The sequence below is a fragment of the Gorilla gorilla genome, chromosome 1, assembly GCF_029281585.2.
Source record: "Gorilla gorilla gorilla isolate KB3781 chromosome 1, NHGRI_mGorGor1-v2.1_pri, whole genome shotgun sequence".
In the NCBI taxonomy this organism is placed as follows: domain Eukaryota; kingdom Metazoa; phylum Chordata; class Mammalia; order Primates; family Hominidae; genus Gorilla; species Gorilla gorilla.
The window spans coordinates 194,837,142-194,855,577 of record NC_073224.2 but is presented as its reverse complement, the minus strand read 5'-3'; the positions used below and the strand labels follow the sequence as shown (position 1 = coordinate 194,855,577).

Below are 18,436 nucleotides of genomic sequence, written 5' to 3'. Positions count from 1 at the left end.
CCAGGTCCATATATTCAACTGTTTGTCAGAAATCTTTATCTAAATGTCCTAGAAGTATCTCAAACTTAAATCTATCTTCCTCCTAAATTCATTTCTCCTCTTTTGTTCTCTAATGAATGGCAACATCATTATCAAAACCATCAATGCCATCCTAGCTAGACATTTTGGAATTCAGTTCTATGTCTTCTTCTTATTCAGTCCTCACTCATCCAATACACTTGGATTTTCAGTCCAGTCCATTTTATCTCTGTGATATCTCCCCTTTTTGTATCATTGCTTATACCAGTACTGGTTACAGAAATAGATCAGGAAAGGGCCTGTAGAATACTATGGAACCTGTTGTAGAAAGCTAATATAAGTATGGGATAAACACGTATACAGAAGTAGTAGTTCCTGGGGAAGGCTGAGAATCACATCTCAAGTTGATTGTGGCAGCCTAATTTCAGACAAAAATTAAGATATGGGAATGGGAAGTGTAATGAGGAATGTAGGTTTCTTCAGCACAGTAGTAATGAGGGAAGAGGGTTGTTTTGGTGACAGTTGTGGTGAAAAAGACAGGCCAATACAGGTCCTGAACCAAGGCAGCCAGTTCAAGAAGAGGCAAGAGAGCTTGGAAATAATTCTGGGGGAAAAGATAGTGGGAATGAGGCACAAAGCAGGCCACAGCCCAGCTGTCAGGGTACAGAGCTATTCTTCTCTCTGGTGCTACAGGCCTGGGGGATGGGGGCAGAACTCAGGTCTCAAAAAGGAGGTCAGAGTAGAACAGCCTCTCTGTGTGGGATAAGAAGAGATATGGAGAGCTACTTTTTGACAGCATCACTCAAATAGAGAGAGCTCAGTTATTATGTAAACACTGCAACTTTGAGTATAAAGCAACGAAACATTTTTGCTAGTGAGCAAGAGTTCCTGGAAGCCTGTCTGACTGTTCTTTCTTTATTCCTTTTATTTTTTTTTTTTTTGAGACAGAGTCTTACTCTGTTGAGGACAGTAGCATGATCACTGTTCATTGCAGCCTTGACATCCTGGGCTCAAGCAATTCTCCTGCCTCAGCTTCCTGAGTAGCTGGGACCACAAGCACACACTACCATGTCTGGCTAATTTTTTGATTTTTTTGTAGAGATGAGGTCTCACTATGTTGTTCAGGCTGTTTTCATCTCCTGGACTCTGGCAATCCTCTTGCCTTGACCTCCCAAAGTGTTGGGATTACAAGCGTGAGCCACCATGCCCAGCTCTGACTGTTCTTTCTGAGGTTGTTTGTAAGACTTGATTGGCTCTGTTGAACAACTGGGAAAGACAGGTCCTTTGGCATGTAGACTACTCTATTATACAGGCCATCCACCTGGTCTCATTGCCTCTTTCACACTAGTAGCTAAGTTATTGTATTAGTCTGCTCTTGCACTGCTATAAAGAAATAACTGAAACTGGGTAATTTATAAAGAAAAGTTTAATTGGCTCACGGTTTCACAAGATGTGCAGGAAGCATGTCTGGGGTGGCCTCAGGAAACTTACAAGACAAACGGGAAGCAGACATGTCTTACATGGCTGGTGCAGGAGGAAGAGAGAGAAGTGGGAGGTGCTACACACTTTTATTTATATTTATTTATTATTTTGAGATAAAGTCTGGTTCTACCACCAGGCTGGAGTGCAGCGGTGCAATTTTGGTTCACTGCAATCTCTGCCTCCTGGGCTCAAGCCATCCTCCCACCTCAGCCTCCCAAGTAGTAGGGACTACAAGGATGCACCGCAATGCCCAGCTAATTTTTGAATTTTTTGTGGAGACAGGGTTTTGCCATGTTTCCCGGGCTGGTCTCAAACTCCTGTGTGCAAGCAATCCACACACCTTGGCTTCCCAAAGTACTGAGATTACAGGTGTGAGCCTCTGCGCCTGGCCTACACACTTTTAAATAACCAGATCTCATGAGAACTCACTCACTATCATGAGAACAGCAAGGGGTAAATCCACCCCCATGATCCCATCACCTCCCATCAGGCCCTTCTCCAACAGTGGGGATTACAAATTCAATATGAGATTTGGGTGGGGACACAAATCCAAACCATATCATTCTGCCCCTGGCCCCTTCTAAATCTCATATCCTTCTCACATTGCAAAATACAATCACCCTTCTCAACAGTCCCCCAAGTCTTAACTCATTTCAGCATTAACTCAAAAGTCCACCATCCAAAGCCTCATCTGAGACAAGGCAAGTCCCTTCCACTTATGAGCTGGTAAAATAAAAAACAAGTTACTTCCAAGATACAATGGAAGTATAGGCATTGGGTAAATACACCTACCATTTCAAAAGGGAGAAATCAGCCAAAAGAGAGGGGCTACAGGCCCCAGCCAAGTCCAAAACCCAGCAGGGCAGTCACTAAACCTTAAATCTCCAAAATAATTCCCTTTGGCTCCATGTCTCACATCCACGTCACAGTGATGCAACGGGTGGGCACCTAAGGCCTTGAGCAGCTCCACCCCCTGAGAGCTCAGCTCCCACAGCTGCTTTCAAGGGCTGGTGTTGAGTGCCTGTGGCTTTTCCAGGTGCACAGTATAAGCTGTTGGTGGATATACCATCCTGGGATCTGGAGGACAGTAGCCCCCTTCTCAGCTCCAGTAGGCAGTGCTCCAGTGGGGAATCTGTATGGGGGCTCCAACCCACATTTCCCCTCCACACTGCCCTAGTAGAGGTTCTCCATGAAGGCTCTGCCCCTGCAGCAGACTCCTGCCTGGACATCCAGGCATTTCCATATGTCCTCTGAAATCCAGGCAGAGGCTCCCAAGCCTCAACTCTTGACCTCTGTGCTTAACACCATGTGGAAGCCGCCAAGGCTTATGGCTTGCACCCTCTGGAGCTGCGGCCTAAGACATATCTGGGGCCCTTTTAGCCACAGCCGGAGCTGGAGTGGCTGGGATGCAGGGAGCAGTGTCCTAAGGAGCAGGGTAGCGGAGCCCTGGGCCTGGCCTATGAAACCATTCTTCCCTCCTAGGTCTCTGGGCCTGTGATGGGAGGGGCTGCCATGAAGGTGTCTGAAATGCTTTTGAGACATTTTCCTCATTGTCTTGGCTTTACTTAAGCAAATTTCTGCAGCCAGCTTATATTCCTCCCCTGAAAGGGGGAATTCTTTTCTACCATACGGCCAGGCTGCAAATTTTCGAAACTTTTACACTCTGTTTCCCTTTTAAATATAAGTTCTAGTTTTAGGTTAGTTTTTTTTTTTTTTTTTTTTTTTTTTTTTTTTTTTTTTGCTCATGAATATGAGCTGAGGTTGCTAGAAGCAGTCAGGCTACATCTTCAACACTGCTGCACAGAAATTTCTTCTGCCAGATGCCCCAAATCATCACTCTCAAGTTCAAAGTTCCACAGATCCCAAGGGCAGGGGCACAATGCCTCAAACATCTTTGCTCCAGTTCCCAAAAAGCACCCCGTCTTCATCTGAGACCATCTCAGCCTGGACTTCATTGTCAATATCACTATCAGCATTTTGGTCACAACAATTTAACAAGTCTCTAGGAAGCTCCAAACTTTCCTTCATCCTCCTGTCTTCTTCTAAGCCCTCTACACTTTTCTAACCTCTGCCACTTTTCTAACCAGTTCCAAAGCTGCTTCCACATTTTCAGGTATCTTTATGGCAATGCCTGACTTCCCAGTACCAATTTTCTGTATTGGTACATTCTTGCACTGCTATAAAAAAATACCTGAGAATGGGTAATTTATTTTTTAAAAAGAGGTTTAATTGGCTCATGGTTCTGCAGGCTGTACAGGAAGCATGGCTTGGGAGGCCTCAGGAACCTTACAATCATGGTGGAAGGCAAAGGGGAAGCAGGCACATCTTACATGGCTGGAGCCGGAGGAAGAGAGAGAAGGGGCAGGTGCTTACACACTTTTCAGTAACTGGATCTTGTGAAAACTCACTCATTATCAGGAGAACAGAGAGGGGGAAATCTGCCCCCATGATCCATTCACCTCCCACAAGGCCCCTCCTCCAACATGGGAGATTACAACTGGATATGACATTTGAGCAGGGACACAAATCCAAACTGTATCAGTTATCATCCAAAAGAGAAAGGTAGTTTAGGGAAACTCAAAAAACTTTAGAGAAATTCAAAAAATTCTTATGTCAAATGAACTAGGTTATAAATAACTTCCTTATTTATAAAGTAGAAATTATTATACCCCACAAAGTAGTTTTGAAACCTAAATCAATTAATATATATAAAGTCCTCTGCGGACAGAGAACAAAACACTGCATGTTCTCACTCAAAGGTGGGAATTGAACAATGAGAACACTTGGACACAGGGCGGGGAACATCACACCCCGGGGCCTGTCGTGGGGTGGAGGGCAGGGGAAGGATAGCATTAGGAGAAATACCTAATGTAAATGATGAGTTAATGGGTGCAGCAAACCAACATGGCACATGTATACCTATGTAACAAACCTGCACCTCGTGCACATGTACCCCAGAACTTAAAGTATAATAAAAAAAATAAATAAATAAAGTCCTTTGCATGATGCTTGGAACACAGTGGGATCTAAAAAGCAAAATGAAAACTGGCTTATTAACTCTTCTTCTTAAAATTTTTTTTTTTTTTTTTTTTTGAGATGGAATCTCGCTCAGTCACCCAGGCGGGAGTGCAGTGGCGTGATCTCGGCTCACTGCAGCCTCCACCTCCCAGGTTCAAGCAATTCTCCCGCCTCAGCCTCCAAAGTAGCTGGGATTACAGGCATGCACCATCATGCCTGGATGATTTTTGTATTTTTAATAGAGACAGGGTTTCACCATGTTCACTAGGCTGGTCTTGAACTCCTGACCTCAAGTGATCCACCCACCTTGACCTCCCAAAGTGCTGGGATCACAGGCATGAGCCACTGTGCCTGGCCCCTTCTTAAAAATTTTCAATGGTTTTCTATGATTAGGCTTCTACAATCTGGTTTCATTATAAAAACAAGCATTTGTTTCAGACCTGTCTGTTGTTGCTACTAGGTTATAAGCTACTTTAAGAACCATGTCTGTTTTAGACCCTCAACAATCAGCACTATTCCCTGCACGTGGTACTTAATATTTGTTGAATGAATGAGTGAACATAAACTCTTTCTCCATTAATGCACCCCCAATATATAGTTCATAAGCACAATGCTAACACATCCTCCTTAGGATAACTCTGATGCTAATGTAGGGTCCTGAAATATCAAGGGAATTCTCATATCCATCTCAATTCACTGAATGATGCAAATTATTTTGTGCTTTCTTTCACTGTTTTAACACTTCAGGCTCCTAGGGACAGGGACTGCATCGACAAAGTCCATAAACTGGACCAATATATAATACTATCATTCTCTGTTCTTTTTCACCAAAATCTTTTTGAGATACACAGTTGGACTGCTTTAAGAAACTTAGAGTTAAACACAGTTGTTTGGATAGAATGAAATGATTAAAGTTAAGTGATTGCAACTGCAGAAATATCCCAACCTCTTAACATGTAATAAAGCAACAAAGTAGAGGTAAGAGGGTTGCTTTGGTGAAGTGGTGATGAAAAAGACCTTTTTTTTTTTCAATAAAAAAGTTGTACAATTACCATTCACTTGGTTGATTTCTGAGTTGGAGGATAGAATCTCATCTGCCAGTTTCTGTGCAGTAGGAAGAACTTCGGTGTGGTGTGCCGTGATTAAATATTGAATAAACTTTTGTAGCTGGTCCCTATTCATCTGGAAAAGGGTTTCGGAGATAGGAAGACGCAATTTGACTTGGTCTGGTTTACGGATCCTGTAGAGTGAGAGCGCTACCACATGGGCACAGTAGAATATGTCCTTGTTCCCACAGCCACATGTCACTGAGGTGATTTTGCATCGATCAAAACTGATTGCAACTTTATAAGTCACTGCTGGTTCAGAGGCAGTGGCCAGCTCAGTTACTGTGCCACTCAGATGAAAGCCTAAGGAAACACAAAAGAAACTGTGTTTAGAGATTCTAGAGTAATAAACTTAGATTCTCATTTTACATGTAAATTCATCAATTCATAAATTATGTATTGGGTATCTCCTACACACGTACATGATAGGCTTTGCCACAGACACAAAGGTCAATGAAATTCAGTTACTGCTCCGAAGAAACACACAATATAGAAAGAGTCCTTACCCTGGAGTTCGTGAACCTCCTGAACTCACACTGATATGAAAACTTTAGTTTGTATGTGTATACATTTTTCTGGGGGTGGGGATAGTTCATAGCTATCATCATAGTCTCAGAAAGACTAATAAGGAATCCTAAATAAGTTAAGGACCCCTGTAGTAGATTTTCAGCTCTAGGTGGTAGGCAAAGACAAGTCTACAAATAATATCTGTATAATCTAGAGTAAGGTAGATGTCACAAATGAAAGATAATCCAAAATGCCATGAGGAAGGACAGAAGGAAGATCAAAGAAGACTAAGGAAAATAATTCTTCTTTAAAACATAAAATTTCACGTGGAATACATAAAAGGCAAGAAATTTAAGACATGAAAGGCACAGCTAGGTGCAATGAAACTATGTAGTGTTATACCTCTACTCACCAGGCACACAGTAACAATAATTTTGAAATGTAGGGAGAACCCATTTTTAACATAACAAAATTAAAAGATAAAATCAATAGCAAATCAATTCTATAATATTAATTATGCTTTATTATTATTTTTATCTTTGGGGTCTTGCTCTGCCACCGAGGCTGGAGTGCAGTGGTGCAATCTTGGCTCACTTCGGCCTCTGTCTCCTGTGCTCAAGTGATCCTCCCACTCTCAGGCTCGAGTGCAAAAATACAGGAAAATAAAGGAAAGGCTAATGAAAAAACGAGCCAGGCGCAGTGACTCATTTTTGTATTTTTAGTGCAGACGGGGTTTTACCATGTTGCCCAGGCTGGTCTTGAACTCCAGGGCTCAAGCAATCCGCTTGGCTCAGCCTCCCAAAGTGCTGGGATTACAGGCATGAGCCACCATGCCTGGCTATTCTTTACTTTAAATATGATTCTTCTTCTTTGAAAAGAGTATGTATTCATCTGATCATTAAGTCATTCAACAAAAGTTTAATAAGACCTTAAGTACTGAACTGCTAGGCCTAGGGATGCTAACAAAAAAAGAGGATATTTGTGAAGCATCTGCTATGTAGGAGAACTGTTTTGGGTACTTTTAATAATTTATCACAGCAACCTTATAAAATCAGTACTATTTTCCTGATTTTAAAGGTATGTAAACTGAGGTTCAGAAAGTTTAAGTAATTTGCCCAAGGCACTAGCAAATGTGACAGACCTGAGATTTGGAACCAGGAGGTCTGACTGACTTCAATGTTAATTTTCTTTTCATTATATTTCATTACCTCTAAAAGGTGCCACAACAAAGTTCTTATCAAAACCCACAGACATGCTTAGTGCGGTGGCTCACATATATAATCCCAATGGCTCAAGAGGTTCAGGTGAGAGGATTACTTGAGGCCAGGAGTTGGGAGACCAGCCTGGGCAACACAGTGAGACCCTGTCTCTACACAAAATAAAAAAAAAGTAGCCGGTATGGTGGCACGTGCCTGTAGTCCCAGCTACACATATAAGTAAATGATTACAATATGATGTGCCAAATGTTATAGTAGAGACAGGAACAAAGGTGAGGCTAATTTCAGAGACTTTCCTGTTTAACTGGACTACACACTGTGAACAGGAAAGCTATTTTAAATAATCTTATATCTGTTGGAGAAATATTTGTCAAGTAATAAAAGGTACATATATAAGTTTCAGAGCCATCATCGTGACCTGGCAGAATTAACAAATGCAGAGAAAACTTTCCAAAATTCAAGTTTCAGACAGTTATGGTTAATTAAAATAAGACCCAAATTTACAAGTACACTCATAAAACCTAGCGAAATTATCACATAAAGCCACATTTAGGTCTAATCCAAAGAAAGGTACACATTACTGAAAACATTCAGATTAATTTCCAGAGCAAGAAAAAGATAAAAATAAATTCACTAACTTCATAGCCTCCAGGTTTGGTTAAACCCTACAGAGGTTTTTTCTCAGCAAAACAAGCTGCAGGTTTAAAAATATTTACTGTCATTTGTTTAAAGCAAAATCAAAAAGTTACATTCAAATTAATTATAGGTAAAGATTAATTACAGGTAAAGACTACCTTCACTTAAGAACTAAGAAAGCTGGGCAACATGGCTCAGGTGCTGTAATCCCAGCACTTTTGGAGACCAAGGTGGGAGGATTGCTCGAGGCTAGGAGTTCAAGACCAGCCTCAGCAACATAGCAAAACCCCGTATCTACAAAAAATCAAAAAAATTTGTGACCTGACTGCACAGTAAGGTAAAATAAAATAAAATAAGTAAATAAATAAGCAAGCTGGGTGTGGTGTCACACACCTGTAGTCCTAGCTACTTCAGGACTGAGGTGGGAGGAATGCTTGGGTCCAGGAGTTTGAGGTTGCTAGATAGCTATGATGGTGCCACTGCACTCCAGCCTGGGACATGGGGTGAGACCCTGTCTCTTTAAGAAAAAGAAAAAAAAAAAGAACTAAAGAAGAGAACTGTAGGGTTGGGAAGCAGCTCCTCTCCAGACCTATACCCACCAGACATTGCCAGCAGAGTAATATATAGCAAAGAGCACATTACACTAGGAATTAGGCAGCTAGAACCTGATATTTACTATGGAGTCTTGGGCCACCCACTTTACAACTCTGAGCCTTAGATATCTTCTAAGTAGGTATAATAATACTTGCTCTGCTTACCTCTCAAAAGAACTCTGTAAAACCATAAAATGTCCTACAGATGTATTACTAATGTTTTAATGCAATTATTGTTACTAGCTCTCCATGTAAAGGGGATAAGAGACAACTTCCCCAATGGCCAAGTTTCACAGTGGTTGAAAACTAGGTGCTGAGAAAGTACATTCTTAATTTCCCTCAGGCCATTCAGAAGTATGTAGTACATTGTTGAGAAATGACTTGAATCCTGATACAAAGACCCTCACAGAAGGGCTACATTAAAATTTCAAACTAAATAGTAATGTCAATGTGGAAAAGCCTAGTTACTAAGCCCCTGAGTCTAAAGGTGGCTCATGCCTGTAATCCCAGCATTGTGGGGGGCCAAGGCAGGAGGATCACTTGAGGCCAGGAGTTCAAGACCAGCCTGGGCAATATAGCAAGACCCTGTTTCTAAAAAAAAAAAAAATAGCTGGGCATGGTGGCACATGCCTGTAGTACCAGCTACTCAGGAGGTTGAGGTGGGAGATCACTTGAGCCCAGGAGGTTGAGGTTGCAATAAGCCATGATGACACCACTGCGCTCCAGATTGAGTGACAGAGCAAGATTCTGTCTCAAAATAAAAACAAACAAACAAAAAACAACTAACCAACCAAACAAACAAACAAAATGAAACATAGAAACATTTCTGCTTTATCCGTTCAATGCTTTAGGCACACTTGGCTTGCAGCACAGTCTCTGAGCCCAACTTCTCCTTCCCTTCCTGCATGAAAACTGAGTAAGAATATTCGTTAGATTTGAGACTGAAATAGTCATCAATAGTTATCTTATTAGGACGTAAGGCTCATGAGGTCAGGGCTTTCTCTGTGTATTGTTCATCACTATGTTATAAAAAAAAAACAAACACCCTGGTTGTGTATTTACAAAAACATTGGACCTCAGCTTCTCCATTTTTAAGATGACAGGCTGGCCTAAATGATCTCCATGGTTTAATCTTGTGCAGATACATTATGGTTCTATAGTGACTATCACTGAATTTCCCACAATGTTAGACACAGAACTTTGCATATTATAGTTATTTAATAAATGGTGGCTGATCTTACAAAGCAAAGGTCTTTTACTTAGCCTTTATGAGGGCTTCTTATGTGTTAGGCTCCATTCTAAGTGCTTTATATGCATTAACACACTTAATTGTCACAGTTTTATGAATTTGATAGTAGGTGTGATGGTAAGTTTTTTTGTTTGTTGGTTTGTTTGTTTGTTTTTTGAGATGGAGTCTCACTCTGTCGCCCAGGCAGGAGTGCAGTGGCCTGAACTCAGCTCACTGCAACCTCCACCCTCCAGGTTCAAGTGATTCTCCTGCCTCAGCCTCCCGAGTAGCTGGGATTACAGGCGCCTGCCAACACACCTGGCTACTTTTTGTATTTTTAGTAGAGACAGGGTTGCACCATCTTGGCCAGGCTGGTCTTGAACTTGTGACCTCGTGATCCACCCCCGCCCCCCCCACCCCCAGCCTTCCAAAGTGCTAGGATTATAGGCGTGAGCCCCTGCACCTGGCCCGATGGTTAGTTTTATGTGTTAATTTGACTAGGCTATGGTACCCAGCTATTCAACCAAACACTAATCTAGGTGTTGCTGTGCAGGTAATTTGTAGATGTGGTTAATATTTACAATCAGTTGACTTTATCTAATGCAGATTATCCTCAATTATGTGGGTGGGCCTCATACAAACGACTGAAAAGTCTTACAAGCAAAAGTCTGAGGTTTCTCTGATAAAGAACAAATTCTGCCTCAAGTCTGCAGCACCGGGGCCTGCCCCAAAATTTCCAGCCTGCCCTACAGATTTCATACTTCTCAGCTGCCCATATCACATAGGCCAATTCCTTGAAATAAATCCTATCTATCTATCTATCTATCTATCTATCTATCTATCTATCTATGTATCATCTCCCACTAGTTTTGATTCTCTGGAAAATTTTGATTACTATTACTACTCCCATATTTATGTATGAGAAAACATAAGCATAGAAAGCTTAAGTAACTCATTCAAAGGTCACTCTGCTAGGAAGTGACAAAGCCAGGATTCACACCCAGGCAGTCTGGTTCTGAAGCTCAAACTCTTAACTCTTATACCATACTGCCTCTCCATAATATTGTACTGTAGGCAATTAATACCACATTTAACTAATGGAATTATAAACTATAAAACAATATAACTAGAAATATTATTAGAAAATATGATCAGGTTTATTAAAATTCTAAAATTTCAGTTTTTACAGCATTGGTAATGGCTTGAAACCTCTAGGTTAATCTACAATTAGAGCTCAAGTATCAATTTAGATTCCAGTTGTCATCAAAATAGATCAATATTAAAACAACTAGAAACTTTCTGCAAAATATTTTTCAAAGCTAATTATACATGGCTCCCTAGAGGCTCTGGCTAAGGCTCACGATTGATGCTCTGGGGAACATGTTCATTTGAGCTGTGTAAATGTTTGGGCTCTGTCAGCTGTATTAACACTGGTATAGCTCATGCTTCAGGCCTAGGCCCATCTGAAAGGCAGAAGGCTCTGAGTGGCTCTGTGTAAGTTTCCTTGTTGGGAGTTTCTTTTTCCCCTCATATATCTTAAAAGGGAAGTCCCTTTCAAATATCTATACTCCTTGCCTTATTGTAACCTAGCAACATTTTTTAAAAAGTCTGATTACTCCTGAGAATAAAGCCAAGTAGACTAGGTTTAATGTAGTGTTTCTTTCCCATTGCAAACCTAACAGCCATAAACATGTCCATCAATAATCTATTAATTTAAGCAAACATGTAGAAGCTTGTTTTTTTTTTTTTTTTTTTTGAGACAGGGTCTTGCTCCGTTACCCAGGCTGGAGTGCAGTGGCGTGACCACGGCTTGCTGCAACCTTGACCTCCTGGGCTCAAGGAATTCTCCCAACTTAGTTTCCCCAAGTAGCAGAAACTACAGGTGCATGCCACTATGCCTGGCTAATTTTTATTATTATTTATTTATTTATTTTGGAGACGGAGTCTTACTCTGTCACCAGGCTGGAGTGCAGTGGCGCAATTTTGGCTCACCACAACCTCCAACTTCCTGGTTCAAGTGATTCTCCTGCCTCAGCCTCCCGAGTAGCTGGGATTACAGGCACATGCCACCACGCCCAGCTAATTTTTGTATTTTTAGTAGAGTTGGTGTTTCACCATGTTGGTCAGGATGGTCTCGATCTCCTGACTTCGTGATCCGCCTGCCTCAGCATCCCAAAGTACTGGGATTACAGGCACGAGCCACTGTGCCCAACTGCCTGGCTAATTTTTTGCATTTTTGGTAGAGATGGGATTTCACCATGTTGCCCAGGGTGATCTCAAACTCTGGGGCTCAGAAGCTTGGTTTTTAAAAATCCTTACTGGCTGGGTGTGGTGGCTCATGCCTGTAATCCCAGCACTTTGGGAGCCCAAGGTGGGAGGACTGCTTGAGCCCACGAGTTCAAGACCAGCCTGGCTATCAAACAAAAAAGTACAGAGACAGGGCCAGGCTTGGCGGCTCATGCCTGTAATCCCAGCACTTTAGGAGGCTGAGGCAGGTGGATCACTTGAGCTCAGGAGTTCAAGACCAGCCTGGCAACGTGGCGAAACCCCGCCTCCATGAAAAGTACAAAAAATTAGCCAGGCATGGTGGTGCACGCCTATAGTCCCATAGCCACAGTCTCAGATACTTGGGGGGTTGAGGTGGGAAGATCACTGGAGCCTGGGAGATCGAGGTTACGGTGAGCCAAGATCATATCACTGTACTCCAGAACAAGGCAAGCAAAAAAAAAAAAAAAAAAAAAAGACAGAGACAGCAGTATGTTGAGTCCCCATGTACGCATCACTTAACTTCAACAATTATCAACACAAAGACAAATTTCTTTAACCTACCGTTTACCAACTCCTTTCCTACCTCCTCCATAGATTACTTTGAAAGCAAATCCCACAAATATCATTTCATTGGTAAACACCTCTGTATGAATCTCTAAAAGGTAAGAACTAAAATTTGTAATTCCTTAATATCAAATATTCAGTGTTCAGATTTCCATAATTAACTTTTTTTTTTTTTTTTTTTTTTGAGACAGGGTCTCTCTTTGTTGCCCAAGCTGGAGTGCAGTGGTGTGATCATGGCTTACTGCAGCCTCAACCTCCTGGGCTCAAGTGAACCTCCCACCTCAGCCTCCTGAAAAGTTGGAACTACAGGCATGTGCTACCACGCCTAATTTTTTTTTATTTTTTGTAGAGATGGGGTCTCAATGTGTTGTCCAGGTTGGTCTTGAACTCCTGGCCTCAACTGATCCTCCTGCCTCAGCCTCCCAAAGTCCTGGGATTATAGGCATGAACCACTGTGCCTGGCTCTTTATTTTTATTTTTCTTTAACAGGAGGTTTGTTCAAATCAAGATGCAAACAAGGTGCAGACATTTAATTTGGTAGTTATGTCTCTTAAACTACAAGTTCCCTTCTTCCTCAACATCCTAATATTGAAAAATAATGTGAGTTCTAGAGACTTGATGAGATTTGGGTTTTTTGCTGAAATTACTTCACAGGCTGTGTTGCATACTTTCTATTGCATCACATCAGGAGACATACAACACCTGATTGTCTTTCTTTTCATGCTGTTGAGGAATGACCAGTGGGTTTTGGTGTTTTTGACCTGATCTCTCCCTTACAAAGTTCCTTGTCAGCTTTTCACCTAATCGTTTTAACAGTCATTGATGATTGTTGCCTTGACTTATTATTTCATCCGTGGTGAATTTATTTTTTATTTAAAGTTTTGACTGTCTTTCTTTGATTCTTAACACATTTATCTGTAAAATAAAGAAAAAAACCACATAAAGTGGTTAGGTCAGTGCCTGGAACCTGGTAGGCTCTTAACAAAAACAGTAACAGAAACAACCACCACAAAAATTGCTTAGAAACTCATGGGAAAAACAACTACTTTATAAACAAAGTTTTCCCAAATATCATCTTTGTAATACTCCTTCATTCACATTTTCCTAAAATACAAAAACAAAATACATACATTGTGAAGTTATTCTACTTATCAAATATTCAAGTGCCCAAGAACTATATAGGCTTTTAAAACAGTGTATTTTATTAGTTATAGGTCTTCAAGTGATTAGGATATGGATAAATTGTGGGGAGCAATAGGCAGGTATAAAGAGAAGCAATATATAATGTTAGACTTGGTAGTGTACCACAGTTAAAACACACACACGCATGCGCACATACACACACACACTGCTACCTGCTTTACTAGTGACTCCAGTGGGCCATAAAAGTAAAACATCGCTATTTTGTTCCTTCCTACAGTCCATTTTTTGATGCAAAGCAGTCAGAGATGGTGGACCTGATAGATAACTGTGTGTGTGTGTGTGTGTGTGCGTGCGTGTGTGTGTGTGTGCGTGTGTGTGTGTGTTTTTAAAGAAAATGGACAATCAGGCAGCTGCTTGCCTTGTGGCCCTATCAACACACACACACACGCACACACACACACACACACACACACACAGCCCTCAAGTGCTTTAACACTGAGCAGGCCCTGCATAAAGCACCAAACATTTTCAAGGAGTTCCTGTTTAGTTTTACAACCAGTGCATTTACCCACCCCTTGCCCCTCGCATCACAAAGCAAAGCCTTGCCCTGAGAAGAAGAGATGCTTCATGCCGTTCTATGGCTTAGACAGCTTCCCTACCTGACCTGTAGATTGTTTAGAACTGTAAGAATAAAACTGTACCGCATCTGCTTCTCCATTACGTATCACACTGGCTGTGACATCTCCGCTTCCAGAAAAATCACTGGCCTTCTATAAACACCTGCTATTATAAGAACCCCCACCAGCATGTCATCCTATAAATGAGCCATGCTTTCTTTGCCTTCAACATGCTCCAAGTGCGATTTAGGAAAGATTTTAAAATGTATCAAAATGGTCACAGGCTCCTAACAACCAAGTACTTTGCAGGTGGTCCTTGCAAGAGCTAGACATGCTTAAATGTGCAGCAAGAGCTCTGAGAACCACAAGATCAGTAAGAAACTTAAAAATCCATGGTTTAAAAGAGTTCTGATTCTCCTGCCTTCTAAACTGAGGACACGGGAATTGACTGAAATTGTTCACTTAACAGTTTTCTTTCCCAGCATTAAGGCTGGGGAATCCCGAGCATGGGCTAGACTCCATCTTGGATTAAACAAAAAAGGACTAAAGACCATTTTTCTGTTTGGACATGTGTGACAGACAGATATATACAAATTTCCCCTCTGCAAATGAGGAAATTCTATGTTCTTCATGGCTTAGCTCAAATATCACCTCTATATAAAACTACTTGGTGCCCCAACTGTTGAAATGAATCATAGTAAGTGAAAAAGCCTTAACATTTATGGGTATGGAGCTTATATTCTAGTTTATATGAGTGAGATTTTACTCAAAATCAAGTAATAAAGGACCTGAGACATAATCATTTCACAGATGAGGAACAGGGTTCAAAGAAGTTACGTGATTTGCCCTAATCTTATTGCATGATTATAGTCGTGGTAACAGAAATTATTATAAAATGATCATAATTTCACATTCTGAAACAATGTTGGGCTTTAAAAACTAGGAAAAATAAATTTATAGCATTTCTTTCAACTCAATGTGCTTCTTTTTTTTTGTTTTTGAGACAAGGTCTTGCTCTGTCACCCAGGCTGGAGTGCAGTGGTGCGATCTCAGCTCACTGCAACCTCTGCCTCCCAGGTTCAAGCAATTCTCCTGCCTCAGTCTCCCGAGTAGCTGGGATTACAGGCCCCCACCACCACACCCGGCTAGTTTTTATATTTTTAGTGGAGACGGGGTTTCGCCATGTTGGCCAGGTTGCTCTTGAACTCCTGGCCTCAAGTGATTTGTCTGCCTCGGCCTCCCAAAGTGCTGGGATTACAGGCGTGAGCCACCGCGCCCAGCCAATATCCTTTTTTTTTTAAAGACGGAGTCTTGCTCTGTCACCCAGGCTGGAGTGCAGTGGCACAATCTTGGCTCACTGCAACCTCTGCCTCCTGGGTTCAAGCCATTCTCCTGCCTCAGCCTTCCAGGTAGCTGGGATTACAGGCATGCGCCGCCACCACCCCCAGCTAATTTTTTTGTATTTTTAGTAGAGATGGGTTTGACCATGCTGGCCAAGCTGGTCTTGAACTCCTGACCTCAAGTGATCCACCCGCCTCGGCTTCCCAAAGTGCTTGGATTATAGACATGAGCCACCGTGCCCAGCCTATACTTCTTAAATATAGCTAATTATTTATTTTGATCAAAAAAGAAAAATAATTTTTAATCATTAACATTTTGGGGCACTTACCATGTACTAGGCACTAATTTCTTTTACATACTTTATATGATTTAACCCTCACCACAACATTATGTGTTTAATACTATTATTATCCCCATTTTTGTTGGTAAAGAAATTGAGACAGAGCTAGGATTTGGGATTTGGACCTAGGAAGTCTGGCTTGAGAGTCTAACCTCCTAACAACCACATTTTATTTCCAATATAAATTTCCAAAACATCAATCTTATTTTCCTAGATCCTCTTTAAAAAAAAATTTTAGATCAAGGTTCATTAATTCATTAATTCATTCAGTTAATAATTATTTAACATTTACTATGTGTTAGGTCCCAAGGATATATCTGTTGAAAAGACCTAATAATCCTTGACCTTATGGGATTTATCTTCTAGTTGGGAAGAAAAATAATTATTGAGTTCTAATTGTGTTAAGTACTATAAAGAAGTAGTATAAAATGATCGGGTAGTATATAATAGCGGGGGACCTGACCTGATTTAGGGACAGAAGTGGTAAGGGATGAGTTTTTGAGGAAATAACATTTTGTCCAGAATTCTGTAGAATAAGTAGGAATTAATTAGGTGAAAGGATGGAGAATGGCAGAGTAGTGGTAAAGAAGACTCCAGGCAAGAAAGAGAGAAAGAGAGAGAGAGAGACAGACAGACAAAAAGAGACAGAGACACATATGCAGAAGTGCTGAGTCATAGAGGATCATGGAATGTTCAAAGAACAGAAAGAAGACCAGTGACTGGAAAGCCAACAGGAAGCGGGAAAGTGACAAGTGATGGAGCTGTAGAGTCAGGCAGGAGCCACTGCTCTGGGGTTTATCCTTGGCTTCTCCTTCTGATTCATATACAAAAGGTCACTAAATCCTGTGGATTCTGCCTCCTAAATATTTCTCCATTCTAGTTCCTCCATTTTAACGCCCTAACACCACCTCAATTTGAGATCATAATAATCTCTTGCCTGGGTTAACTAATCTTCCTGCCTTTAACTCTTATTCCCTCTACTCATCTTCCATAAACGAGCAGAAGGTCTTCCCAATGGGGAAATAATATCATGTCATTCCTATAAAACTGTGAACTCAGCTCCACACCAAGCAGATCTAATAGACATCTACAGAACTCTCCACCCCAAATCAACAGAATATACATTCTTCTCAGCACCACATCACACTTATTCCAAAATTGACCACATAGCTGGAAGTAAAGCACTCCTCAGCAAATGTAAAAGAACAGAAATCACAACAAACTGCCTCTCAGACCACAGTGCAATCAAATTAGAACCCAGGATTAAGAAACTCACTCAAAACCACACAACTACATGGAAACTGAACAACCTGCTCCTGAATGACTACTCGGTACATAACTAAATGAAGGCAGAAATAAAGATGTTTTTTGAAACCAATGAGAAAAAAGACACACCATACGAGAATCTCTGGGACACATTTAAAGCAGTGTGTAGAAGGAAATTTATAGCACTAAATGCCCACAAGAGAAAGCGGTGATGATCTAAAATAGACACCCTAACATCACAATTAAAAGAACTAGAGTAGCAAGAGCAAACACATTCAAAAGCTAGCAGAAGGCAAGAAATAACTAAGATCAGAGCAGAACTGAAGGAGACAGTGACACAAAAACCCTTCAAAAAACCAATGAATCCAGCAGCTGGTTTTTTGAAAAGATCAACAAAATTGATAGACCGCTAGCAAGACTAATAAAGAAGAAAAGAGAGAAGAATCAAATAGACACAATAAAAAATGATAAAAGGGATATTACCACCAATCCCACAGAAGTACAAACTACCATCAGAGAATACTATAAACACTTCTACAAAAATAAACTAGAAAATCTAGAAGAAATGGATACATTCCTCGACACATACACCTTCCCAAGACTAAACCAGGAAGAAGTTGAATCTCTGAATAGACCAATAACAGGCTCTGAAATTGAGACAATAATTAATATCCTACCAACCAAAAAAAAGTCCAGGACCAGATGGATTCACAGCCGAACTCTACCAGAGGCACAAAGAGGAGCTGGTACCATTCCTTCAGAAACTATTCCAATCAATAGAAAAACAGGGAATCCTCCCTAACTCATTTTATGAGGCCAGCATCATCCTAATACCAAAGCCTGGCAGAGACACAACAAAAAAAGAGAATTTTAGACCAATATCCCTGATGAACATCAATGTGAAAATCCAAACCGAATCCAGCAGCACATCAAAAAGCTTATCTACCATGATCAAGTCGGCTTCATCCCTGGGATGCAAAGCTGGTTCAACACATGCAAATCAATAAACATAATCCATCACATAAACAGAACCAACAACAAAACCCACATGATTATCTCAATAGATGCAGAAAAGGCCTTCAACAAAATTCA

General features: G+C 41.0%; 1 protein-coding gene across 3 annotated transcripts in view; it reads right to left on the bottom strand.

Annotated features, from left to right (window-relative positions):
* ZSWIM5 (zinc finger SWIM-type containing 5) overlaps window positions 1-18,436 on the bottom strand; it is a 189,892-nt gene that overhangs the window by 64,161 nt on the left and 107,295 nt on the right. For all 3 annotated transcript variants that reach the window (XM_019017414.4, XM_063699338.1, XM_055347357.2), the window contains exon 2: window positions 5,571-5,927. In XM_019017414.4, the coding sequence (XP_018872959.3) occupies window positions 5,571-5,927 (357 nt within the window). The remainder of the gene's footprint in view (window positions 1-5,570; window positions 5,928-18,436) is intronic.